This window comes from Macrobrachium rosenbergii, chromosome 19, assembly GCF_040412425.1.
Source record: "Macrobrachium rosenbergii isolate ZJJX-2024 chromosome 19, ASM4041242v1, whole genome shotgun sequence".
In the NCBI taxonomy this organism is placed as follows: Eukaryota; Metazoa; Arthropoda; class Malacostraca; order Decapoda; family Palaemonidae; genus Macrobrachium; species Macrobrachium rosenbergii.
In genome coordinates this window covers 6,141,019-6,168,929 of record NC_089759.1, presented here as the reverse complement: position 1 = coordinate 6,168,929, position 27,911 = coordinate 6,141,019, and the positions used below count along the sequence as shown (strand labels likewise).

The window sequence follows — 27,911 nt, the reverse complement described above, 5'->3', positions numbered from 1 at the left end:
CCTTCTTAGGGATCCCGGTGCCTGAGACGCCAAGTTCTCTTCAGATAGCGCAGCATCTCGACAGGGTCATTATTAACGAAGTCACCCCGGGGTAGGATCGTGGAAGACTCAAATCAAGCATCGAGGACTGCTGGATTCTGTTTCTTCGCTACGAACTCCGGGATGAACTCAAGCATCACTGATGCCCACCCCCTTGAGTGTTTACCTGCAAAGGAAAGTCCCTGTAATTCACTAATACTCTTCGCCGATGCCAGGGCAAGCAAGAAGACAGTCTTGAGAATAAGATCCCTGTCTGTGGCTTCTCGCAGTGGCTCGTTTGGGGCACGAGTCAGGCTCCACAAAACGAGAGACACATCCACTCAGGGGGACTGAGTTCCCTGGGAGGGTAAGACCGTTCGAAGCTCCTCATCAGCAACGATATCTCTAGGGAAGACGAGATATCGATGCCTTTCAACTTCAGGACCAAGGCTAACGCAGCTCTGTATCCCTTTACCGCTGAAACTGACAGGAGCTTCTCCCGACGAAGTTAGACGAGAAAGTCCGCTATCTGCTGAAGAGTGGCTCCGACTGGAGAGTAACCCCATCTACGACACCAACCACAGAGGACAGCCCACTTTCCCTGGTAAACCGCTGCAGAAGACTTCCTGAGGTATCCTGCCATCTCTGTCGCTGCTCGTAGAGAAAGGCCTCTCGCTCGCAAGAGATGGTGGATAACCTCTGGGAGAGAAATGACAGGGAGGCCACGGCCTGGTGGTACCGTTCAACATGCGGCTGACGTAGAAGGTTGTTCCAGAGGGGAAGCTCTCTCAGTGCCTCTGAGAGCAGGGCCAGCAGGTCCGGATACCAAGCAGCCTCGGGACGCTTGGGAGCCACCAGGATCATTCGTAGATTCATTGACGCCAGGACTCGACTGAGAACTGGACGAGTCAGACAGAATGGGGGGAAAGGCATACACCTCGAGGTTGTCCCACGAGTGCTGGAAGGCATCTTCTGCAGCTGCCCATGGGTCCGGTACGACGGAGAAGAAGGTTGGAAGCTTCCTGTTGTACAGGGTGGTGAACAGATCCACTACTGGACGCCCCCACAGGTCGAAGAGCCTGTCTGCCACACTCTGGTGAAGGGACTACTCGGATCCCACCATCTGATCCTGAAGGCTGAGCATGTCCGCCAGAACGTTCCTCTTGCCTGGAATGTATCTGGCCGACAGCTCCATGGAGTGGGTTACTGCCCACTGGTGCACCTGCACCGTCAACGCGTGGAGAGCATGGGAGACAAGTCCCCCTTGCTTGTTGACATATGCCACTACGGTCGTGTTGTCGCTCATCAACACCATCGAGTGTCCCATCAGATGGTCCTGGAAGCACTGAAGACCTACGAACGCTGCTTTCATCTCCAGGACGTTGATGTGAAGGTGCTTGTCGTGATGGTCCCACACGCCTGAAGTCAGCAACTCCTCCAGGTGTGCATCCCAGCCCTCCTTCGATGCGTCTGATCAATGCGTCTGAGAAGAGTAGCATGTCCGGAGGCCGAGAGGACAGAAGTGTCCCTATGCAGAGGTTCCTGCCGTCCATCCACCAGTCGAGATCGTTCCTCACCTCCTGAGAGATGGGTACGAGAACTGACTGGGGCTCCCGAGACTGATCCTAGAAGTCCCTCAGTCTCCACTGGAGAGACCGAAGGTGGAGTCGACCATGCGGTACGAGCTTCTCCAATGACGACAGGTGACCGATCACGACTTGCCACTGTTGAGCTGGCTGTTCCTGCCTTGACAGGAACTGCCTTGCCACCTTCCTGAACGTGCTGATTCGAGCCTGTGAGGGAAAGACTCTGCCTGCTGCCGTATCGATCAGCATGCCCAGATACCGAGTCCTCTGTTTGGAAATGAGATCCGACTTCCTGAAGTTGATCACGATACCTAGTTCGCAACACAACCCGAGGAGGTGATCTCTGTCCTGTAGGAACTGCAAGCGGGAGCTTGCCAGGACTAACCAATCGTCGAGATACCTCAGAAGACGTATCCCATGTGAATGGGCCCAAACTGACACCAAGGTGAACACTCGCGTGAATACCTGCGGCGCGGTCGAGCCCGAAACACAGTACCCTGAATTGGTAGACCACTCCCTTGAGGACAAAGCGAAGGCACCGATGAGATGATGGATGAACAGGTACCTGGAAGTACGCATCCATCAAGTCCATCGTCAGCATGAAGTCATCCTCCCTAATGGCTGACAGTACCGTTCGCACCATCTCCATCTTGAACTGAGTCTGGCGAACGAAACGATTCAGGGGGGAGAGGTCGACTACTGGCCTCCACCCGCTGGAAGCTTTCTCCACGAGAAAGATCCTGCTATAGAAGCCCGACTTCGATGACTCCCTTGCTCAACATAGTTTTGACCTCCCGAAGTAGGGCCTGTCTCTTCTGGGGGTCTTGAAGGTAAGAGGGGAACTGGAACGGTGTGTCAGTGAGGGGAGGCGGTGACTCGAAGGGAAGAGAATAGCCCTCCCCGAGGACATCCACTACCCAGGTTTCCGCTGCGTATCGCTGCCAAGTTGCCCAGTGGCATGATAGGCACCTCCCCACCAACGGCAGCATCTGAGGGGGCTCGCTGTCCCTAGTGAGCTTCTCCTCTCTTCTTTTTTGCCTTACCTTTCCTCTTCGGAGGGAACAGGTTGGCAAAAGGGACCCTGCAGTTCCTTCCATGGAGGCAAAGAAGAAGAAGAGGTCTGGACTTTCCCTCGAGCGCTCGTCAAAGCACCAGACTTCTTCGGGCTGAGGTGCTAGCCTGGCTCAGTCTGGGCAGCAGGACAAGAAGGGTGCACGACACCTTTCGTCGCTGCCTGGTGGACAAGATGGTCATGCTCATCGGCCTTCCTCTTGTCCACCGCAGCATCCACCTCTCCTCTGGGGAAGAGGGAGGTGGCATCCAGAATTGGTCCATTGCGCAGGGAGACTGCAGCTTTGGCGCCCACTAATCTGTGGATTCGGGACAACACTGCATCCCGTCTCCTTAGTACCAGGTTTGCTCAGAGGTTTGCCATCTGGTGGGTTATAAATGAAATGGCTTTCCCACCAGACTGGCAGACTCCTGAAGGTCGGGTCTTTGCTCTGAGCGCCAGACAAAGACGCGATCCTTGACAACACGAAGGCCCAGTTGTCGAGCCAGGAGATCGCTTGGAGGGCAGACAGAGCTGTCTCCTCCAAGGCGTTCAACTCAGCTTGTGTGAGAAGCGCAAGCCCCCAGTTAGCTGAGCTGAAGTGGCAACAGTAGGTAGACGAGTTAGCCCCGGTTCCACTACCTTCTGCTGCAGTGCTCCCTCCGAGGGTACGTAGTATTTCTTCTGTCTTGGGAGAGGGGGAGGCAACAGCTTGGTGGAGCGAGTCGAGCAAAGCAAAGACGCTGGTCCAGAGACCAAGTCGTTCAGGCTATCCGCCAAGGGAGACCAGTGTAGACCTAGGGAGGGTTTCGGCTCCCTCTTGGAAGCTTAAAATGCCTCCAGCCTGGACGACCGTTCTTCCGAGGGAGTCGGAAGTGGTTCCTCCAGACCGTTGTGCTGACGGATCAGCGCAACGACCTCAACAAATGCCCTCTGCGTTTCCGGAGTGTCCGGATCTTTTGGAAGAGGACCTTCCGAGAGACGGTCATCTAGAAAGGCCCCTCCCGCATGAGAGCCCGAGACAGACCCCGATTCTCTGCCCCATACAACAGAGGCGTACGACCTCTCACTCAGTTGGAGTGAGGAAGGACCAGACACCCCTGATGTTGATTGCACAAGGGCCTCAGCAAACACTACCGTCGCGTCCACTGGTATAACCAGTGGAAGCCACGGACCCCTCACAATCTCCAACCCGCAGTGGAGCGTTGTGAGAGGGCCTAGACGGACTTAGCTGTCTGGGCGAGCGACCGTCTTGACGATCAGGGGACGGCCTCCTCTCAGCCGATCCACGCTCCGACGCTGGACAATCCTCCACACTGGAGCGTGTAGAGGAGACCAACACGGGCGTGGACTACCGATTGGAGACCGCCGTCCCTATCGTCCGGGCATGTTCCAGCTTTCTTCGATGCTGAAACAGACGAAGAAGGCTGCAGGGACCCCTTCCTGGTTCCTCCCGACGTCTTGGGAGCCGAGATGTCATTGGGCACCTTCCCCGATAATCCTTTGTCCGACTTGGGCAAGGATGACGGTTTAGGTGGAGGAGAAGCCCGAAGGCTCTTCCCTTCTTGCGTTCCGTGCTCGAGCTCGCTACAGGAGAGGAGCGGCTTGAGTCTGCACAGTCTCCCCTAGGCGACCGTGCCTTCGGCAACACTCACGAGGTGCCGAAATGGAACCAGTTCGAGAGGACAAAGCTTCCAAACCGTCTGAGGAGGGTACTGAGGTAACCTTCCCAGCGGTCTTCCCCCTGAGGGGAGGACTGCACCCCCTTAGAAGAGTGAGTCTTCTTAGGGACTTAGAAGAGGGGGGTGAAGAGGCAGACGAAGACAAAGATGAAGATGAGGACGACAAGGATGAGGTGGAAGACGAAGACGGGGACGGCTGGCATGCTCGCTTCTTCTTCTTCTTCTCGATCAGCAATAACACCACATCCCCCAGCTTACCGAAGACACACCAGGGGTCGACGGGGGCGGGGGCAGCAACAGCAGATGACACAAGAATCCGAGAACCAGCAGGCGACTCATGCCATGAACGTATAGTGGTGGTAGGCACAACTGGGGCAGACAGGTAACGTTGGATGGAACGTCTGGATAACAGGCACGGGCAACGGTGGAAGCATGGTGGGAGGCGCGGGACTGTAGCCAGGCGGGGGTGGGGTGACCGAGCAGACCGGCCCGGCTACCGTCAACACAGACAGCTGGAGTCGGAACCGCACTATATGCATGGTGCGTTCCTACCGTGGTCATCACGCTCCCCAGCAACACAGCGGTGACAGTAGTGGTTGTGAGAGCGTTGACTATGTGGGTAGTGGGGGGAGGGAGCAGTACTCCCGCCCGCGGTGCAGTGTTGATGTGCTCGAGGAGTAATGATAGATCAGGGCTGCCAACCATCCTGAGCGATTCCCATGCCTGACTTAAACCCGGCACAGATGACAACCCTGTGGAAGACAAAGGAGGGTAGGGCACGCTGGGTGAGGGGGAGAACTGAGAGGAGTGTAGGCTAGGTCCACCGATCTCGCCTCCTCTATGACTGCGGGTGCAGACACAGGGGACAGCGAGACAGACTCAGCACTGTGAATTGGCAGCAAGGGAAGGCCTTCAGGGCTCAGATACGACTGCGAAGGATTAGCAACCATCAGAGTCGAAGGTGCCGAAGACAGCACCTCCGACGCCTTAGTCTCCTTACGCTTGTATCTAGGCCTCCGAGAATACCTATCCCACTGCTCGGGGGACCAAAGCCGGCACTCATCGCAAGGTTCATCAACAGTACAATCAGGAGGGTCCTTGCTCCCTTTCCTACATTTTAAGCAAAGGGAGTGGGGATCTGAATCCGCACTACAGCAATAAAGGTGCCACATTTTCTATCCTTACCAGGACATACCCGGCGCACAGGCTTATCCAAATCATCGGTTTGTAATAGTTCATCCATAATTACAAACGCACACAGCTATACGGAAGTAACAGAAAAAACAGGAACAAACTTGCTGATAACGCAAAATAATGTACCATTAGTTATATCTGGATTACAGTTACTCTTGATTTCAGCTGTTACTGAAATAAAACTGTTTGCACAAAAAGTGGTTCCACTAACCTGAACTCTCATATCCTATTGCCTGACACCAGCATTGGCAACATTACCATACATCTACACCAAATACAACTGCACCTGGACCAATACTAGCAAACATAAAGGAAGCACTAACTGATTTTAAAGCTGCTAATAACACCATCAATCAAATGTACACTATGCAGCAAAAGTTATGCGGCTTTTTTATTTTTGTACTGGACAAGTGTTGTTCTCAAGTTTCCACGAGTACTAAATCTTATATTTCACTTTGTAAACATGTGTATGTATGAGGAAAAATTAGTCACTTACCATGTAGATTCTTAACATTGAAATATATTGGATCGTGAAAAACAAAAATATTTCATGCAACAATAATATTTCAAAACGAAAACTGAATACGTTACTGTAGCATGAACCCCTCGCCTCACCGTGACTCCAGTGAGTCGTGGAACGGTCAGTCTGGATACAATGAAACTGTAAAAGAGGATGTCGCTTTTGTAGTTTGTTTAAAAAGCAAATGTTAGTAGTCAGGATCATGACTTCAATACTTGCAATAAATTATTACAAGTCATAGCTTAGGCTATATCCAAGGCTACATAAGTCTAGTCTCCCAAGGGGCTGCTTTAGTTTGAAGAAAAAAATAATAAATAAATAAATAAATAAATAAGCGAGGTGGAGAGTAATAATCACTATTAAAAATACAAGTAATTCTAACTTTTTATGATTTTACTTTTACTTTAGGAATGGAAGACTATAACCAGGTCGGGTATTATCAGCCACACCTACTGTGTGTAGATTCTGCAGGATGACAACAACAACGTATTATAAATAATAATAACAATAATAATAATAATAATAATAATAATAATAATAATAATAATATTGGCTGTACAACATACTAGGCTATATTTCAGATAGCAACAATATACAATATAGTTGCGTCAAATCTTTGTAACTTATAAAGGGTGTCTATAAGACCATAATGCAGGATTTGTGAAATTCCCCCACGTTCTTGGTGCGGTATACTTCCGTCATTATTTTCTTCACAGGCCTATAGGCTTAATAAAAATGATATAATAGAGAAGTGAGGAGTGCACTTGGCCTACAGGTGATGTGAGGGGAGGCAAACTGAGCCATTTAAACAGCTGATGTTTGGTTAGACCACCCCCACAACTACATCTCCAATATGTTCATTACATGACTATATGGTGGCTAAAAAGTCAAATTCATTAAGTATTTACATCTTTTCATATTTACCATAATTAAAAATTACTGTGTTAATGTTTTTACAATGATCTAGCTGCTATTTTGATAAAAAATATATCATCGATACTTTAAAACCATGCTTGGTGAACTGTAGCTTTTTTCGAGTGAAGTTGCAAAATGTTGCGTCGCTGCACCTTAGCGTCATTAGAAATGTGATGGTAAGAGTTGCCAGTTAGTGAATTTTGAACAAAAATCACTGAAATTGGGTTACACAACTTTTGCTGCATGCTGTACCTACTGACTATTGTATTAACATCAAAGACTGAAAGACTGAACACAACAAAAACAACAAATTTTCTGCCCTTCAGCCTGGTTACACAGGGAGGCATACTGCAAAATGAGAAGACAACTCAAGCTTAGGAACACTGACTTAACAATCAAGTATGACAGACGGCTATATAAACATCATTATTATTATTCAGTATATGAAACCTATTCACGTGGAACAAGCCCACAGGGGCCACTGACTTGAAATTCAAGCTTCCAAAGAATATGGTGTTCTTTACGAAGAAGTAAGAGGAAGTAAAGTGAAATACAGAAAGAAGAGATCCCACTTATTGAAAAAAAATTAATAAATACATAGATAAAAATGTAGTATAACTGATTCAAGGAAAAGATATTACAGTACTCTATACTACAATACCTGATGTGAGACTTGCCTGCTATCTGAAGCTACATCAACTGACAAATAAGGCATCATTTATTTTGATCAATTCCCCTTACCCAGAAACCCTAATTTCCCTTCAGTGACACCCCATTAGGGTTAAACATGGGACAATAGTGTGGTAGGTGGGGGAGGGGGGAGTTTGTAATGGATTAACCAAGGATTTGTGATGTAGCCTAAATGAGGATCATGCTTACTTTGGGGGGCAGGGGAGGACAGTTCCGGGAGACAAGGGCCCCTTCTCCACCCCCAAAAGCCACGTTAGGGCACAGCGTCCAAGGTTGGGTTAGGTAAGTGTACGTCAGGCTAGGTCACATTTACTCTGAAATAGCTTACCTAGGCCTACTACAAAAATAGGCTTCATCTACTGAATAATAATAATAATAACAATAATAATAACAATAAAATGACTGCTACAGTAGGCCTGACCCCTCATTCTACATTTGTGTTAGGCTAATGCTTCCAAGCAGGCCTAGGCCTATTTTTTTTACTTCTCTACCAAAAACTCGTTTCCCTCTGTGGTCCGCGTAATAATTGGTCGAGTGATTTGCGCCCCATCTACGGGCCCCACAACTTCCCAAAATGGACAGAAATGCATCAAAACACAAGACAGGCGAAGTTGGGAATGCATGATTTGACAAGAAACAAGCTTGACATGCCATTACCATTAAAAAAACATACCCATAGCGTTTACCCGCGAATTAATATGTCATTATATTATGTCATTATACCGGCACACTTTAAAAAAAGGCCGCATTGTCCGGGCAGAGAAGACACGAGTCAATCTGGGTTACTGACCTATCCCAGTTCCAGTCCCACTTCACCGAAGGAGTGACGCCCGTCGTCCAGGAGGCGAAGGCGTCGTTCTTGTTGTTCGTTCCGACGATATATCCCGTGACGACACCTCCCGCCGCTGCAGCGACGACGCTCAAGCGGCTAACGTTTCGCAGCCAAGACATTATCGGTGGAGGAATCTGGCCGCCGCTGGCACTTGACTTGTTTAACTTGAGGAGCGAAGGAGCGCTGTCTATCGTCACTCCTGGATCGCTACTGAATCAGATCGTCTGTTGACGTTTGGGTGGCTTGTTTTCTACGTATCGGTAAGCCTTTAAATAACAACTTACCAATTATTTCGTTATTTATATATATAAATTATTTTTAAAATAATTTGAAACTATTTTATAGTATAAAAAAATACTTTAATATACAAATTTAAAGTTTTCATTAGAATAATACCAGTGACTTATCTGTGTTTGTATTAAGTGTTATAAGAAACTCAACCAACTGTTTGTGCCCGTGTCAGGTAATTTACAATGAAAGTAACCAGATACTCAAATGCTGTGGCGCGTGAGTTGGAATAGATTTAACAGAGTTGCATGACAAAACAATAGAGACAAACTTGTTTACTTGTGATCGAAATGCTATGAAGTCTGCAACATCGGTACACTGGGATTTTAGGATAGTTAGCTGAGAAGTAAAACTTACTTCTTTGTAATGAATGTGTTAAAAGATTTGATTGACACATTGCCCAAATCTTGTTCGTTTAAGTTTTCACGTGAAATTGGAAAAAGGAGTATAAATTAAAATTTGAATTTCAATGTATGTTGCAAATGTGGTACACATACAGTGAAGTATTAGTAATTGTAAAAATAACTGCTGTATTTTAGCATGCTGACAAAACTTTGGTTGGCGTTTTTTAGACATATTCACATGGATGTGGTAGGAGAAATTGGACATTTACTACAAAACAAAAGTATGTCAAACCCTTTTCGTTAAGTTGAAAATTGAAGCCAATAATTCATTATATATAATTCAATACAATACAACAATTAAGATCACCATCTTTAATTGTTAATACACAACCCATCACTTCATTTTGATTTATAATAAAAGTACATTTCCAGTTTGAGCATGTAGTCCTGCAATATGTGTGCAAAAAATATCATTTTTATATCTCACAGTCATTGCATATACTTTGCTACTCCAAAGAAGCCTGTTGCCATTACTTGGATATTCGCTAACAGGAAGAAAAATAAAACGTCCCTTTTCCGGTCAAATATGCAAAATTATGAGAATTTGCTTGAGTAAATATAATTATAAACAGCCATGTTTACAAATGTTGCACATGTGAAATATTTATAAATCTGTAAAAAAAGCTTAATATATTTATACAGAATTACCAGCTTTTTCATCATGTTGCAACATTACCAGTAAGTTCTTACATATCATAATCATTTGTTTAACATTCATATTAAGCTAAAATCCATGAAACAGTTTTAATGAAATGAAAAGTTGTTTAAAGCCTTCACGAGTTCAAATAATTTTTGAGTGATATAGGAAAGACCTTTTTTTGGTATTAGGCTTGTCCAGATGGTGGAATCCGATATTTCAAGAATAGACAAATTTAGCAAAAGTTTAGTTACTCCCTTTCACAGTATGTTGTTCATGCAAGGTGTCATCGTTTAAAAAGATATGACTAGTAAAAATGACTAAGGATTACACATTTTTACTGAATGGAATGTGTGGATTTACTTAAGTAGTTTTTAGTTTTCGGTAAAAGAAAACTATTAACAACACTGGCCCGTGCTGAAAATTTCATGGGCCGCGGCTGAGTGTCATGGGCCGTGGCTGAGAGTTTCATACAGCATTTACGCTGTACAGAAAACTCGATTGCGCCGACGAAACTTCGGCGCATTTTTTACTTGTTTTTTGTATTTCCTCCCTATCTCCGACTGGCTCCTTCGAGCATAACAGCTTGTACTGCGCTCATAGCTTAAGGAATATTCAACTGTCTAATTAATTTACATCTGAGAAACTCAAGCAAGGAAAAGAAGTGCATCCTTTCCAAACAAGTACACAAATTTAATCAGAGCCAGAATTGTGACAGGAGGGAACAGGATTTCCCATTCCCTTAGAGTTTGTAGGAAGCTCCATTAGGCCTATACTCCTCAGTCCGGATGCCAAGACAGTTACTGAGGAATAAATCTTCGAATGCCAGAGCAGAGAATAACTTTCTGAAAGGAAACGCAATCTATGAGAGATTTATCGAACCGAAAGTGTACCTTTTTAAGATAAAGCTACCCTATGCAGTTGCATACTCTTCAGTCCTGTGCAAAGTTCCAGTTCGTGCACATACTCTGTTAGGCCTATACTCCTCAGTTCGGATGAGAGGAATAAATCTTCAAAGATCAGAGCAAATGATAACTTTCTGAAAGGAAATGCAATCTATGAGAGATTACTCGCAACGAAATTGTATCTTTTTAAAACAAAGATACCCTATGCAGCTGTAATTTTGAGCAACTTTTGCTGTGATGACACTACTGTCCTTTGTGAAGTTCCTGTTCACGCACAAACTCTTGAAAATCCTCCTGGGTGACAAAAATAGAATCTTTAGAAGATCTTTATGGTGTTATCTTAAATGGGCATTCAGCCATAAAGATACTTCCTCCACTAAATGTAATAGGGATAATTACAGCTCAGAATTGAGCTAGTCATCTGCTGCTTCACTGGGTGTGACGCTGTTGATATTTGTAGTGGGAGGACTGTAAAGTCTCCGCTCAACGGGGTTTCTGTGAAAAACCTCCCGTTTTCTATGGTGCCTTCACACCTGACCCTAGGTCATGGTGCTCAGCCCTATTTTTCATTATGTAATTGTACATTTATTACCTATTCATTTTTTGCCCTTATACACAGTGTATGTGTCAGAGTATTTTTGTGTCTAATCTACTATCGGCAATTGTCACGTTATCTGTATGTACCTGTCCTGTTTTGTATAGAGAATAATTGACCTCGGGTCACTTGTAAGTCTTTGTGCTGACGTCCGCACGCCGCTTTATAAGCGGGCCGCTGCCTCAATAAACTTTACGGGCTGCTCTAGGAGCAAGAGCCCGTGCTGGCACAAGGCCAGCTAAATCTAAAACAACAACATCAATAAACTTGTTACGGGCTGCTCGAGGAGTAAGAGCCCGTGCTGGCACAAGGCTAGCTAAATCTGAAACAACAAACAACATCAATAAACTAGCAGTTCTTGTCTACCTGCTCTTTCTTTCGCACCCTCTCACAGGACAACTCCGGAACAGGTCAGATTGTAGGAACACTGAGAAACAGCTAATGAATGTGGTCGTAACAGTGATAAAAACAAAAGCTATACGCTAATATATGTCTAAGATATACGTAAATGATAAAGGTAATTGAAAAAAAAGCATAAATAGGAGTAATTATCAATCATTTGACCAAAACCGATCTCAAAAACATTTGAAAATGTCCTTCTTCAAGCAAGACTGACAGTGGTATCGTTATGGGGGAGCCTGGGCTCCCCCATGCAGATGCTTAGTCCCCCACTGGATCCTCCAGTTGAAATTCCCTTTGTAGCTAAACTTTAACCGTTTGGTGGTCAAAACCAGAATTATAGTTATAGGTTCTTAATACAAATGACAATTTGTTCATGATATTTTGATCCAACTTAGTGTTATCAACTTATGTATGAAATTATTGAAACTAGTTATTGTTTTGAATAAGTGCAATGCATTTTGCTACTGCTGCTTAAAGTTAATTTCCAGGAGAGGAGATGAAGAGGAGGGAATTGGATAGGCTGAAATTCTGAAGAGATTTTAGAGGGTCATAAGCCTTTTGTGTTATTGATGATATGCACTATTTTGATATAATTACATGACAAGGATATTATGTTATAGTTGAAAATTAAAACTTAATAACAAAAATTAGGCCAGTGTTGAATATAAGGTTGTGATGAAATTTACATTAAAGTATTTGATATATTTGCACATAGTAAGAGTTGAAAATTAATTGAAAATTGAACTCTATAATTTCAAATCCAGGTTTACTAATTACTAATATTACCATTGTCCTTCATTCACATGGATATATACATTCGAGAATAGTATATTTTACTAATTACAGAATTGGTACATTAGTTTTGTGTAATTTTCTTTGGCTCCCCCAAAATGTATCTTGGCCCCACCTAGGACTCCCCCACTGATGGAATGCTAGCTGCGCCACTGAAGAAGACTGATGGAAAATGTAACATTCAGTGATAAGTAAACGTTATAGCAGAATGTTGATTTGAAAAAAAGTAATGCCTCTGAGTCAAAGAAAAAAAAGAAAGATTCACAACTTTGACAATCAAGAATACAGAGCAACTGTGATTTCGAAGATAGAAAAATCACGTTAGTTTACGAGAGATGAGGAAAAATGTTTTCTCTATCAGGTACCAATGGGCAAATTTTATAAGAAAAAATGGATAAATAAAGTAAAAATATGCATGGAGGAATCAATAGAATAAAGCAGCTGGAAAATATAAATCAAAAGGCTTATGTATACTCGTGAATATAACTCAAAGTGGAAAATGAGGTAGCAGAAAAATCACATTTATTTATTTACAGACATTACAAGCTAAATACCCTGAAGATAAAAAGCAAATAATTTCAGATATCCTTGTATTTCCAGACTTAACAAAGACACCGAATTTTAAAAAATGGTATCAAAATTTTAGAAAAGTGACAAAGCAATGGTAAAAATTGTACAGGAGCATGAACATACAGCTACTTGCAACTTTATTACTAAAATATAACTTCAGTGTTGTCCAGTAACTTATCCCAAACGCAAATATTACTAGTTCATTGCATTTTGTTTTTTAGAACGTAGCAAACTGGAATGGAAGAACAAAAACAAGTGAACTTTGAGATTACCGGAGCACAGGCTCGAGAAAATTCGGAAGAGATAGAGAGCCGTTATAGAGATTATTTCTTATCACTTTGTAATATATCTTACTACATTCTAAATTCACAATCAAAATAAAAATATGTATTTTTATGAGATAAGATAAAGGCAAATTTAATATATAAATAAGTACATTATATATTTTTGAGTGTGATTTATTTTCCAGCTTTGTTATTGTTGCAGAGACATCTAGCGGTGGTTCCTTTCAGTCTTACCATTGTTGGTGAGTGTTGGTCTGGTTTCAGAACGGTATTTATCTTGTAATATCTTCGTCATCTTTTATTTTTGTGCATCTTTAACGGTATATTTAGATACTATTTTAACTATGAAGCTTGCGAAGCACCAAAATGGTAGTAGTTAGTGATTATTATATGTGTATAAAAGGTTTGTTTGCCAGGTTCTTGCCGATATACCGAGGCAATGTGTATGATCAGGTTTCCATTTTTATAAATCGGGAATATTTGACGTAATGTGAATTCTGATATAATCGGCGAAAGTTGTAATGTTGATGTGTGTTGTTAATGATTAAATTAAGAGAATCAAGTTATATTTTGTATCAGTAGTTATCGGGTACGGATATATGCATATGTACATAGAAGGTTTTGATATATTGTATTTTGTGTTTGCGATATTAAATACTGTTCCTTGTTGGTAATTTCTGCTTAAATTCAACGTAATTTAACATGGAGTTACAGGCTGGTTAATTTCATGGTCTTTAGACGAACCGAAATTAGGAATGGCCTTTGCATTTCGTATTTTTCTCGTTAGGGTAGAGGCCAGGCCATAATATGGCCTTTCAGCCATCAGTGCGCTTCATGTGGTGCACCGTAATCATTATCTTAGAGGTATTATTACAGTTTCGGTCAAATTCGGATACTTTTTTTTTTACTGATCATTCATATTTGAGATGATTCATACGAAAATCTTACTCGAATCTTGAGGAAATTAATGGTTACGGAGATATTTGCCGATAAATATTGTTCTTTATATTGTTATCCCATCAAAGTACGAGTTACAAGGTAAGACAATACCCCCCCCCCATACCTAACACGGCAAAATTGTAACCACTCAGCACCCCTAGGTTACGTGGTGTTATTTCTTTAGGTAAAATTACAGGTTTGGTGTTGACTGGTTACAATTTTGCCGTGTTAGCTATGGGGGATTGGGTATTGTCTTACCTTATAACTCGTACTTTGATGAGATAACAATAAGGAACAATATTCATCGGCAAATATCTCTGTAACCATTAATTTGTGCAAGATTTGAGTAAGTTTTTCGTATGAATCATCTCAAAAATGAATAGTAAAAAAATATGACATAACCGAATTTGACCGAAACTGTAATAATACCACCTTAGGTTTGTTTTTTTGCTACGTCCCTTCAGCCCGAAGCTGCCACCCCTTCCATTCCTTTTACTCTACCTCCGTTCATGTTCTCTTTCTTCCATCTTACTTTCCTACCAAACGATTGTTAACCCATTTTATTCTCAACTTCCCTTTCACCGCTGAATGACCTAATAGGTCCCAGCACTTGGCCTTTTGCCTGGATTGTACATAATTCCAATCAGTGTAACATAGGCTAGGTTAGGATTTTGTGAGTCGCTCTAGCCAAGTTCCTTCTAGCCTTATTAAAACGTTGAAGATGCCCGTTAAAGAACTGTGCCTTCGACATTCTAAGCCAACCTTCATTTTTCGCTGATGTACGGCTTTTGTTGAAAGCCAATAGCTCTTTACTCCAATACCCTAGTCTATAGGCTAGCCTATTTTTGGTAGAAAGTTTCATACTGTTCAGTGTAGTATTTTTGCATAAGTTTTGCCCAGCCTATTCCTGTAAGTTGCAGTCTGCTATAGAGGTCAGCCCTAAAACATCACCATGCTAAAGATTGATTGAAGTCTGTGAAAACTTCAGTTGGGCGATAGGCTAGGCTATATAAGAAGAGCAGTTTTGTTTTTTCGGGTAGTTTGCAAAACCACGGGACAACCTCCGCACGGAAGCTAGGGCCCCAAGTCCATTGTTTTGGATGGTTAGTGTTAGTTTGGGGGTGGTCCATCCTGGCCAGGTCAGGGCATGGCACCCCAAGTAAGGTTAAGTAGGTCAGGACCTGGGATTCTAGGAAAGATTAGGTTTGTTTACGTCTGCGGAACTTGACATGTTCTACAATTGCCCCTGTTTCTTATATTTGGAAAGAATTTTTTTTTCACCTACCTACCAATAGACTTATCAAAGCATCACATTTACAATTGATCCCCAAAACCCTTTATATGCCGAGAGCAACCTGATATGTTGGACAGCTGCACCAATATGAAGTAAATGTGCCTTGCAGTCGAACTTCTCAGTTCCAGAGGTCTTTTATTCCTCACACTGTTGAACTGTGAAATGGCCTTATAGGGGATGTCGTGCAGTTGGAACTTTAGAGGTTCGGTAATTCTATATATTAGCTCCGCGCCTGTTTTTACTTTTTCAACTGGTTTTTTCTACACTTTTAGGGGTTCTGATATTGGTGGCCAAATGGAATGCCCCTTCGCCGTGTTTAGTACTGGGAACCGGGGGGGGTACCCATACGTTAACAGGTTATTGCACTTGCCGGATGGGATATGAACTGTTAGAAACAGACGTACCCGTGCTCTGTCTTGTGAAGATCGCGTATGGAAACCACTTGTTGGTTGGACTTTGGGGGTTAATTACAGGTTAATTAGACTCGAGCGCCAAAAATGAAAGGTAAATTCATAATTAGCAACCAAAAAACTGTAGAGAAAGTCAAGTTATAGTGCCGTCGGCGTCGCGGGAGCTACCCTATAGGTTCAAGTGAAGATGCAATCCATTACTACCCTAATACTATTCCTCTTGCATTTAAGTACATTTTTTTATTTCTATTAATTTATACTTTTCTTTTTTCTTTTTTAAATGGGAGCTCTATATTTACCTTTACCACCACCTCTTCGTAACGAACACAATATTCTTTGGAAGCTTGAATTTCAAGTCAATAGCTCCTGTGGCCTTGTTCCATGTGAATCACTTTGCATTCGCTCGTCTTCAGTAGGCCTTTCTCGTTTTCAGTTATTTAGTTTGTCCGGCTCACTCGGAGAAGTAATTTATTGTGTTGTAGGTTTCTCAAGCTCCATGTGGACCCTCGTTGTTGTTATTCTATTATTAAATGCTATGCCAGTTCAGTGAGTCAAAATACAGAACTGGCCTAATAGACTAGCCATTCAATGCACAGACACATCCAGAACCCCAATAAAAAATACAGTGCATCGTAAATTCATACGTAGGGAACTTTACTTTTGTTTTCTGTTTCTCAATTAACATGATAGTTCTTGCTACCTACCAGAATTTTCCTGGTCAATTTTTCTTTTGTTCGTATTTATATTGTGACAATTTTGTTGTGCAGTATAGCATTTGTACAACACATACATCTGTGTTTCAATTACAATGCCAACTGCAAGCAATAACAAATGACTTGTCATTGTTGAGTAAAAAGTTGAAATCGAAAATTCCATTTTCCTCTGGGAATCTATCTATAGTAAAGGTACAGTTGCAGAATTATAGTATTACAAGTACTATCAAGCTCTTGTTTTCTCTTATTTGCAGTTATAGCTGCAATTGGTTTTTTTTTCTGTCTCTCTTTCTTCTCTCTCTTACGTGTGTACATGGTGAAATGGGTTATCCTAAGGCTGTGCAAGTGTTTAGATTTTATTGATGTAAAATGGTATTATACATTCTGCCAGCAAATCAGATAGTAATAAATTGTGTGACAGTACTTAAGATTATATACCATGGCATTATCACCAACTGTGTCATGCTCCAGATATGGCTACATTGAGCTCTTGCTTAGACCACCAGTAGTATGCCATGGTAATGAATCAAATACAATGAAGATGTTGTAAGGAACAAACCATCTTTGGATGGGTATTACCCCTGGTGCACATGTCCATTTTTCCCAAATGTTTGGTAGTTGTGAAAAAGATGAAAAATCAATGAATTGTTGGTCAGCTGAGATTTTATCCACACCAGAATTGTTAGGTTATCTGCTAAGTCTGCTAAACACAGGAAATAATACTGTCCAGATTAAGAAATAATGATTCAAATTCTAAAATATAGGACTGAAGTCTTATTTTTTTTATATATAGGAAACACCCTAGGAAAATGGATTTACTTTCAACCTCATATTATATATCAGGAAATGCACTAAAACCATCAGAGGAAAAAAAAAAAAAAGTCAATAATTGTCCACACTACCATAAAGCATTTTATAAGCATACGTGGGGACTTGATACATCACAAACAAGTGGAATACAAGTTGCTGACATAAATCTAACCAGTGCTTCATATGATTATCCAGCATTTGTCAAAGGTTCGTTCTCCACTTAAGATCATTGACATGATTGTTGTGACATTTTGTCATCGTGGGGATGCACCCTTACAGTCGTATTTATGCATATCAAGTTGCATCCATTGTAAGAAACTGCTAGGAGAAAAAACTTCACTGCAAAATGTTTTTATAATGAGAGTTGGAAGATAATTTCTGGGCTAGGTAAATTGGCAATAAATATCCTGAAATTCAAATACAGTACATTACTGTATGTATATAGAAATTGGTAAGTGGATTATCCATTTTTTAACTTGAGGGACAGGCTAAATATATATCAAGCACACCCCCAAACTGGGCAAACTTTAAGGTTGGTCAGTTCAAGAAAAAGAAAAAAATCGCTGGAAAAAGGGAGATACGGAAATGCACATGGTGTAAGAAAAAAATGCTTTAAATTTTCCATACCTTCCACAGGAAGTTGAAAGTGACTAGCTACAACCCTGTGTGGGACCTCTTTTACAAGACACTAGTAAAAACATGTTAATTTTATCAAGTTATGCCTTTTTTTCTCTTTTATTTTGTAAAATTACAATTACAACTCGCACAGTATCATAACACATAAGAACGAATATCAGTAACAAATTATGAGTATATTTGTTGCAAAATATTTACCAGATTGAGTTGGGGAGATGCAGTACTTTTTGTGAGATATGTTTTTTCTAATATTTCCTTCCACTTTTCTTTGCACAACTACAATCATAGCTGACGTACTGTCATAAAAGATAGAACTAAAAACCAGCAACAATCCCTGGGTATATTTATGAGCAAATAAATAAAAAGATGTCCTGGAGCTGCAAAGAGGCAGTACATCCCACTCTGAAATCTCAATGCATACTGGTCGATGTCTCTCCCGTGCCGAGGTGTTATAGTTGGCCGTAAGTCATTTAAGGACCAATGAAGTGCTATGAACATCTTTCCTGCTAAATTCATTCAAAACAGTATGGCGCGTAATATTTATGCTCGTATGAGGATTCCTGTCCATTAACCCTTGATGGACAGGAATCCTCATATAACGGGTTTTAGGGGATGGACGGGAATCCTCACATGAGTATTAACATTACGTGCAATACGATTTGGCTGTATTGAGCGGGAAAGACTCTCCATCACTTCATACAGCGGGAAAGATTTTCCATCACTTCAATGGCCGATAAATGACTTGTGGTAAATTTAGACGGCTCAGTTCAGTCAGTGAGCGTTTTAGTGAGCTCAGTATTGTTCTTGACTTGATGGAAGGATGTCTTGCTCCTCTCTCTCCCACAATGTCTTTTTATTTATTTGCTCTTGAATATACCCAGGGATTGCTGTTGGTTTTAGTTCTTATATTTTATGGTATGGTGTCAGTTATAATTGTAATTTTGCAAAGAAATATTAGAAAAAACATGTGTACCTCCAAAAAAGTTACTGCATCTCCTGATCTCAGTAAATTTATGTAAATATTGTACAAATATACTCAGAATTTTATACTGGCTTTAGTTATTATCTGTTATGATATTGGTGAGCTGTAATTATAATTTAACAAAATGAAATAAAAAAAAAAATTAGAAGAAAAATGTACAATTTGGTAAACTATGAGTTTGTAAAAGGCCCCACACTGGGTTGTAAATAGTCACTTTCAACTTCATGTGGAAGATAGGGAAAATTTTTTCAATTTGTCTTACACTATGTCCATTTGCATGTCTAACGGTTTCCAATGGTGTGTGTGTGTTTTTTTTTTTTTTTTTTTTTTTTTTTTTTTCCCTGTCAAACTTAGTTTACCCTGTCTGGGGGAGTGCATGGTGTATACCCAGTTCGAGTACCTGTACATGTTAGTGATTTTATTGTGGTTCTATTGTGGGGAACTTTTTCTCAAAACTTGGAACGTATTAGGACAGATCCTTAGTAGATTATTCTTTCTACCAGTACTTAGTGTGTATATGTATAGGATTGAGTGTACTGTAATTTTGGTAGTCTTATGGATTTTGATGAAGTGGTTCTTTTTGCAGAGATGAGTGACACGAAGGTGAAGGAGAAGAGGCCCTTGAAGGGTGGCATTATCTGCTTGGCAGGGGGCAAAAAGGTAAGCCCTGACTTAAATTTGTGAGAGTAATATATATATATATATATATATATATATATATATATATATATATATATATATATATATATATATTTTTTTTTTTTTTTTTTTTTTTTTTTAATTCAGGCCTTGATATTTTATGTATGACTTTGCTACCATGTTTTCTTCAGCTGCATTGTAATAAAGATCTTAGGCTTTGATTTGTAAATGAAAACAACTCAGTGGAAGCTCTGTAATATGTTATTGTTGATAAGAAAGGAGACTGAACTGAAAGCTAGGAATATCTGGTATTGTAACGTTCCAGTAAATTTATTTTTCTAATGTTACATGCAATAAAAATTGTCATTTGCATGCTTGATTAATAGGATATTCAGCTGAGAGTAATTTTGTCCAAGAGTTCACCCCAATATATACCTAGAAAGTGTTGATAATATAATGTACTGTAATGTACTCTAGCAACTTGCATTGATTTCCACAGTGAAATAATTAAGGTTGGAAAGCTAAAGAATAGAACCTTTTGTTAAACACAACACTTGTGGTAATATTTTTTACTCTGTCAGAAACTGATGCCAAGACCACCCCTCTATATTACCAAACCCATTGGAGGAGAGAAAAACGGTGGCACACGTCAAGTACGCACGAAGAAGCGTCCTGCTTACTATGCTACTCAGCTTAACAGGAAGAAGAGGAAGGTTTCTGGTCCTAAGTAAGTATCATGACCTTGTTTTTAAAGGCCTCCTTTCTTAATCCTTGTTAGGCCTGCAGCCAGGTTCCTCTTTTATATCTGGAATAGGATAAAGTTTTTTGAATGACATTTTCCTTTAGTCCTTAACTGTGGTTGAGTAAGATGTTTAAAGTGTTTTTTTGCAGGGATTTTATCAAGGTTCTGAAGTAACCAAAAATTACTTATCTGGATAAAGGAAATCTCTTTTGTGACCACAGTTACCCAGAGATTTAATCACCAGCAATTTGACGATTATGAAATCTTGTTGAACGTTCTATATTTGTAAAATATTTGTATTTCAGGACAAGAGTTGCTCCTCTCCGCAAGTCTTTAACCCCAGGAACAGTCTGCATTGTTCTTGCCGGTCTTCACAAAGGCAAAAGGGTTGTTTTCTTGAAGCGTTTGACTCAAGGCTTATGTTTGATTACAGGTAAGTACAGTTTCAGTTTAAGTAACAGTAGCAACATTCAAGGTTATGTGGGTCTTAGGAAATTACTGAAGTTCAGGCCATCAGCTTGGGTATACTTTGAAAGTGACATATTACCCTTGAGTGTGATGGATGGGTCATGCCTCTGTTTTTATTTAGTGCATAATTTTTTAATTTAGAAAATATGGAGCTTAGATATAACTTGGATGGCCATTCAGTTCGAGCTTGTTTGACAGTTTCAGTAACTCCTTTGTCTGAGATATTTTCCTTGTTATATATGTAATGATTAGGTATTTTAACAACTAATGTAGCAAAAGGTTTCTAAGGACTCGTGAAACTTTTTATTTTTTATTTTTTGTTTTTTATATATTATATATATATTTTTTTAGGACCATTCAAGATCAATGCCTGCCCACTGCGTCGTGTCAATCAAATTTATCTCATTGCAACTGCTACCAAGCTTGACATCAGTGGATTAGAGATTCCCAAGTATATCAACGATAAGTACTTCAGACGATCCAAGAAGCCCTCCAAGTCAAAGAAGGAGGAGGGAGACATCTTTGAGAAGAAGACTGATGTATGTATTTTACTTTTCTCTTTTACCATACCTTTATGGTAGTGCCATCAGTGCTCCTCATGCACTGTAGGCTGTAATTAAGGTTCTTTGCAGCAACCCTTTGGCCCTTAGCTGCCACCCTTTCATTCCTTTTACTGTACCTCTGTTCATTTTATCTCCCACCTTACCTTCCACCTGCTCGTAACAGTTGCTTCATAGTTCAACTGCAAGGTTTTCCTATAGTTACACTGTAAAAACCTTTTTACTCTATATTTCCCTTTCAGCGCTTGACCTTTGGCTCAGATTTAATATTCCAGTTCCAACTTGGCAGTTCAGGTTCTTACAATCTCACTGCATATTTGTCAGCATTGGCCATTTCCTCTGAGATTTTGTTTTGTATAATAGTATATATGTTAGCAAATACTTTGTTGATCAGTCACTCCTCTTGTCATTTGTTCATTTTTCTTGTATTAATTCATTATTTGTCCTTGTTCTTCTATCCATAGTATTTATACATATGTAGATGTTTTCTCCCCCAATTTTTTTTGCTTAATTTATTACTTGAATTAGTGTTAGGTTAAAAAATTTTTCAAATATACAATATCTTGAAAAAGATAAGTTGAAAAGCTATGTAAATGATCATGTTCTAATGTATGACAAAATTGGTTTCATGCAGTTTAATCTGGCAAAACTTGTGTTGAGTCTTTTATGGTTGTTTATCCAGTATCCGCTAGTATAGCCTTTTCAAAACATTCCATGGCTCCAGCCTTAGTAAATTGGACCAGCTAACAATGTTTAAAATCCACAGAACCTCATTCTGTGACAGACTTTCATTTAGCAAAAATAATAAAACACTTGCAATATATTTCATTGTGTAACTCTCCTAAGGTGAGAAATCGATGTAGCTGTTTTTTACGCGCTTTGTTTTTTGTTTTTTTTTTTTCAGAAATACGTCTGCAGTGATGAGAGAAAAAGGGATCAGGCATTGGTCGATAAACAGATTATTGAGGCCATCAAAAAGCGGGAAGATAAGAAAATGCTGTTTGGATACTTAGGCACATGTTTCGGCCTGAGAAGCAACATGTATCCACATTTGTTGAAGTTCTAAATACACTGACAAATGTACACGTTTCTTTACTTGACCTGTAATAAATACTTGCTGATAAATTATCATGAAGGCACTTTTATCAGATGGCAGGCACTTTGTAGAGTTCCTGTTGAGAAAGAAAACCTTGCACCTTAAAAAGTAATAAAGGTAGTTTTATGGTCAGATATGTAGAAGTCTGCCTGCTTATAAAAGCATACTTCTTGAACTCGCTCAATGAATTTCGCATGGTTATTGTCAATAGAATGAAGGTGGAGTAATGCAGTAACCTTTAAGTTCAAAATTTGAAATGGAAATTTAATGGAAATCAATACAGAAGCTGAAATAGGACAAAATGAAAAACTGGTCAGTAATCACTGACGTACAATAAAACTGAATGGACCTAAAGAGCATGACTCATTATAAATGAGAAAAATACATGACCATATTGGAGACTAGCAATTATTGAAGTAAGCAATAGGGTAGAACTTTACAATAACTTTTACTGTTGTTTTGTCACCCCATAATATATGCAGGTTATGAAATTTCTTCAATGATAAGATAACTATATTGAGTAATTATAAAAAGGAAATTTAGATTTGACAAATTTTACTTTTGATAAGGCCAACAGCTTTTTCCTTTTGTACCAGCTGGTAGTACATGTTCTCTTGGGCCAGAGTTCTCCAGATTCGAAAATGCTTGCTTTTGGAGAGAGAGAAAGACTACTCGTCCAGGGTTTTTGTGAAGGAGTTGCATCACAAGGGATTTCCTCTTTATTGCAAAGGGAATCTAGTTGTTGGCTATAGATATACATAATGATTACGAAGCCGGTGACTTTGTGGTCAGATATTTTACTGTGTCTATGACCTGAAAGGTAGAATTTGAAGAGTTCATTTTATTCAGAAAATGAACCTTATTCATATGGAACAAACCCACAAAGGCCGTTGATTTGAATTCATGTTTCCAAAAAATGTGGTGTTCATTTGAAATAAGTAGCAGAAGGTAATAGGAAACAGAAAGAAGAGATAAAAAATGTACTTTGTCTTGAGTAGGTATGTGTATATCACAAATTTTTACTTAAATCTTGGTCGGTGATTACATCTGGGTAGGACTTTTTCCAATTACCTGAATATTTTGCTACGACGCACGAAGGTTGGCACTGATGGAAGGTAACTGCATAAACTTTGCTCATCAATTATGGTAGGCCATCATATTCCTTTTTACTTTTTACTGTCTTCTGACTGCCATATCTGTTGTAAGATGACAAAAACAAATATGGCTTGGTAAATTTAATTGCTCTTCGGGTATATGAGTGTTCGTGAGAGTTCCACTGTTACTTTAATCTTGTGCCCCTTGCTTTCTTAATGTTCGTTTGTCTGCTTTGCAGATTTGTTAAATGAGTGGTAAGGGTTTAGCTCTTTCCATTTTGTGTTTACAGTACAGCACCACTTCTTTTTGCTGAGTTTATTTTCTTAACTTCCACATACACTAATAATTTATAGAATTTTATGTAAATGGAAAATGTTATTGTCTGTTATTCAGAACCTGAAACCTTTTCATGAAACAAGCCTAAAGAGGCCACTAGAAATAATCTCCCAAAGAATTTGGTGTTCATTAGAAACAAGTAACAGAAGGTAAAGGGAAACAGAAAGAAGTGATCACCTATTAACTAAGTACTGCATTGCATCTTCGCTTGAACCTCTGAAGTTCCAATTGCACGACATCATGGGGAAGACTGTTCCACAGTATTGTCAGAGTTCTCTCTGGCATTGTGGTGTGAGGAATCAGGTAAAAATTAAAATATTCAACTAATTTAGCAGTTTCCTTTGGGTGTTGGATATCACAATGAGTGCATCAATTTCTTTCCATCTTGCTATCCACCCTTTCCTAACATTCTTTCGCATTACAACTGCGAGGTTTTCCTCCTGCTACATCTTCTAAACCCCTCTGCTCTCAATTTCCTGTTCAGTGCTGAATAACATCTAGGTCCCAGCGCTTGGCCTTTGGCCTAATTCTACATTCCATTCCATTCTGTAAATGTTGAACCTGAGTTTTGAATTTTCATGACAACTGTATTTTTCTGCTTAACGGAAGGCAGAAAAACCAAAACTCAATAAAGTGCTCATCCATATTTACTGGATAATTAAACGTACCAGCAAAAGCACTGGAATATTTTTATGCACCTCTTGTCCAGCAGATTTAAATTCTCTTTTCCTTAATTGTAAGAATGGTATAAAAGAGCTATGTTAGATGCCTGCTCGTGAAGGTATTAAAGGAAAAAAAGCAACCAAGATTACAGCTGCCCTGATTAGGTTCAACATGATGAGGTCTTACAAAACATAAATGGAAGAATTTGAAGAATAACGTTAAAGATGTCAGCTTAACTTGGACGACACGTTACATTGTTTTTCCTTCGCATTTTAGCTTTTTTTGTGGGGGTGGGGGCCTTTCTCTCTATCAGCCTGCATATCTAGTAAAATTTTACTAAAACTTTTGACAGGGAGACTGTCACCATGCTTCAGGAATAAGTTCCTTCCTGAAAGGAATTTTTGATGGAGATGCCGGTGCCAATGTGTGAATAGTAATTCCTGAAAGGAACTTTCGATGGAAAGATTGGCGCCAAGTCATGGATACAGAAGCCTCAAACTTTTGAGTGGAAGGCAAGTCGTGGATACACATTGCTTAAGATGGAGAGAACGGCACCAAATCCGGAGTACGATGCAAATTCTTTTAAGAAACTTTCGGCAGGGAGACTGTTGCCAAGTCAGTCAAAGATACCAACCAATTCCTTATGAAACTTTTGAGAAGGAGGCTGGCGCCAGAAAGTAGCCTACATAGATGGCGCCTACCTCCCTCCAAAATCTCTAACCTGCTATCATAGCATTGTCACGAGAAGCTATGCCTGACCTGTCATACCAGAAACATCAACACACAATAGCGGAGGAGGAGGTCAACATGACAGCAGTGACCTTCAAGCACAGCTCCAGCCAATCACAACCCAGAATAGTCAAAAGCACCATCTGGACAAACCTGCATTTTAATTGGATATACTGTGGCTTATCATAATTTAAACATTACCTGCTTTTCTGTCTACTTGTTCAGACGTCAATGCGAAATGTGAGAGTATGTTATAATAAATTCTCAAGTGAATAGCTGTGAACTTCAAATGCCTCATTCAACCAGAAAAAAAAAGGAAATTCGTGCCCTGTACAAGATCAATACAACTTAAGAAGCCTACATGGGGGTGGGGGGTTGAGGTCATTTGTTATACTGAATGACTGAGTGAGCTGCTAGTCGTCATATTATATTATAAAGGTATAGGCCTATCGGTAAAATGTATCAGGCGCTGGGAAATTTGACATCGTGTCGTCCCAAGATTTTCGTGGGATGCTGATTATACATTGGCTGAAGAGCGTGTTATGGTAGAAAACCAAACGAAATATTGGAGCGATGGTCTAAGTAATTTTTTTCAACACGCATGAAGAAGGAGATCATTATTTTGTGTCTCCGATGAGTCTGTAGCTATCATATTTTGTATTAAAGGTAACGAATACTAGGCCTATGGGCAAGTGCTGCAAACGAGTATGTTTACATCCATGCCATCATAAATTATTTCCGCTTCCAGCAATTATTTTAATAAAAACTAAAAGTACCTCATGGTTTTTTGTGAATAAGTTATATTTTAAACGCACGTAGAATTAATGAATACTTGTCAGCTTTTTTCTTTCCATAAAACGAATATCGATTTAGTTTAAACGTCTTTATAACTTTATTAGTTATACACTTATAACTATCCTTTCCAGACAGATTTAATGACTATGATAACATAATCATAAGTAGAAAGGGACTCTAAGGAAACCCACGGCCCCAATTTTCCACAGACATGCAAAACTATCACATAACTAAACAGATAATCTATATAAATAACATATGCCGGTGAAAACAATTTGATTATCCCGGTTTTCGCACATTCTCATTACGTTTGAAGTCCTTCTAAAAATAGAAAACACAGACATAATGTTTTGTATAGAATACTTTAATGGAAACAGTTTGCAGATTTATTACCAACACCGATATTTGGAAATAACTGAACATAGTTTTATGAAAGAAGTTGATTCATAATATTAACCGAAACTGAACCTCTTTATATTGACATGGGTGGGTTAGTTGAGGTGTGTTCATTAATATCTAAACAACGCGAAACACGGAATGAATCACATTCTGCGAATATTATATCACTCGAAATAATATTGAAGTAAGAATAAATAGTACCATATACAGAATTTTATATTATTGTTATTATATCTGATAAGATTTTTCACATGAATAACAAATTCATATAAAAAACTTTCAAAGTTACACCAGAGGAGATTGAACGCACTATTGTCATGTGTTGTCTTTAAGATATTGAACGCGGCCGGAGTTGACGATGAGTCACGGGCAAATGTCATGGTAGAGGCTTCACCTCCAACTACCTCGTTCTTATGTATATAAATTTATTCGTCTCGTTTCTTTTAGTGAGTGATTTTCAATTGCCGTCATGATGGCTGACCGGAAGGCTGAGCTGGAGAGGAAAAAGGCCAAATTGATGGCCCTGCGGGAGGAAAAAGAGAGGAGAAAGAGAGAAAAGGAACAGAAGGAGGTAAGGTTTCTTTCCCTCAAGACCCTGTTTTTCCTATCGTTCGATCATCGGCTTCGACCTTTAACGCGTTATTTTCGCAGTTTGGTCGACACCAGTTCCGCTTTATGTCATGATCATCGACGTTTCGGATTTAAAAAAGCGGGGCGACCGACGCGGCGAACAGCTGTTAGGCCTACGCCTCTTATTGGTACGAAACCGATCAGATTTTTGAGGCTTTTGGTCGTTTCGTTTCGCTTCCTGCTGTCGATTTTGATGGTTATTGGCGGAGTGCCGCATAGATTGGGTTTTTACGAGTGACTTTAGGCCTTTTCCTTAGGCCTACGTAGTCTTTGCAGGTCATAGGTTGATGCCCTAGGTCATTGCTAACCTACGGTAGGCAGACCTGGCGTAGGTAGGTTACCGGAAGCGCATTACAGGGTAGGGTCAACCTAACCGGTTTTCTGTCGCTTGTAAACGCCACGTATCATCAGGATTATATTAAATTGAATCCGTTTGACATATTTTTGTTCGAAATATATTTTTAAATAAGAATTTAGCCTGGAAAAGCCAATAACCTCAGTGTAGCCTGTTCGCATAGAGTGAGTCATAACCAACCTATTTATTTTACCGAGTTTTATTAGTTTGAATTTAGGTAAAGGATGAGTAAGTAGCTTTGGTAATGCTATGATG

General features: G+C 40.3%; 3 protein-coding genes across 23 annotated transcripts in view; 2 read left to right on the top strand and 1 right to left on the bottom strand.

The window, feature by feature from the left end:
- Positions 1–1,123: 1,123 nt before the first annotated feature.
- On the bottom strand, positions 1,124–2,253 carry LOC136848400 (uncharacterized). Its single transcript, XM_067120696.1, has 2 exons — positions 1,596–2,253; positions 1,124–1,488 (listed from the first exon to the last, which is right to left on the bottom strand). The coding sequence occupies exons 1-2, from the start codon at positions 2,251–2,253 to the stop codon at positions 1,124–1,126; spliced, it is 1,023 nt and encodes a 340-aa protein (XP_066976797.1).
- Positions 2,254–13,584: 11,331 nt separating this feature from the next.
- Positions 13,585–22,641, top strand: RpL6 (ribosomal protein L6). 3 transcript variants are annotated; one of them, XM_067120932.1, is made up of 6 exons: positions 13,585–13,633; positions 19,736–19,809; positions 20,370–20,515; positions 20,836–20,963; positions 21,350–21,537; positions 22,463–22,641. In XM_067120932.1, the coding sequence occupies exons 2-6, from the start codon at positions 19,738–19,740 to the stop codon at positions 22,622–22,624; spliced, it is 696 nt and encodes a 231-aa protein (XP_066977033.1). In that variant the 5' UTR covers positions 13,585–13,633; positions 19,736–19,737; the 3' UTR covers positions 22,625–22,641. The 3 variants fall into 3 exon arrangements, with proteins under 3 accessions (XP_066977033.1, XP_066977032.1, XP_066977031.1); XM_067120931.1 differs by lacking the exon at positions 13,585–13,633 and adding an exon at positions 13,695–13,734; XM_067120930.1 differs by lacking the exon at positions 13,585–13,633 and adding an exon at positions 14,720–17,738.
- A 4,312-nt stretch (positions 22,642–26,953) lies between these two features.
- Positions 26,954–27,911, top strand: part of LOC136848582 (cytoplasmic dynein 1 intermediate chain-like) — a 104,360-nt gene continuing 103,402 nt past the window's right edge. For 9 of the 19 annotated variants that reach the window (XM_067120927.1, XM_067120926.1, XM_067120924.1 and 6 more), the window contains exon 1: positions 27,020–27,242. In XM_067120927.1, coding sequence (XP_066977028.1) covers positions 27,141–27,242 — 102 coding nt within the window. In that variant the 5' untranslated portion in view covers positions 27,020–27,140. Of the gene's footprint in view, positions 27,243–27,911 lie in introns of all 19 variants that reach the window. The other 10 variants (XM_067120929.1, XM_067120920.1, XM_067120922.1 and 7 more) reach the window with 6 other exon arrangements.

Coding starts and splice junctions, on each gene's coding strand:
- RpL6 (XM_067120930.1), top strand. CDS start 17,531: ATGGATTTACTTTCAACCTCATATTATATATCAGGAAATGCACTAAAA. Junction 19,810..20,369: donor GCTTGGCAGGGGGCAAAAAG/GTAAGCCCTGAC, acceptor TTACTCTGTCAG/AAACTGATGCCAAGACCACC. Junction 20,516..20,835: donor AGGAAGGTTTCTGGTCCTAA/GTAAGTATCATG, acceptor TTTGTATTTCAG/GACAAGAGTTGCTCCTCTCC.
- LOC136848400 (XM_067120696.1), bottom strand. CDS start 2,253: ATGGAGATGGTGCGAACGGTACTGTCAGCCATTAGGGAGGATGACTTC. Junction 1,489..1,595: donor TCGTACCCATCTCTCAGGAG/GTGAGGAACGAT, acceptor CGCATTGATCAG/ACGCATCGAAGGAGGGCTGG.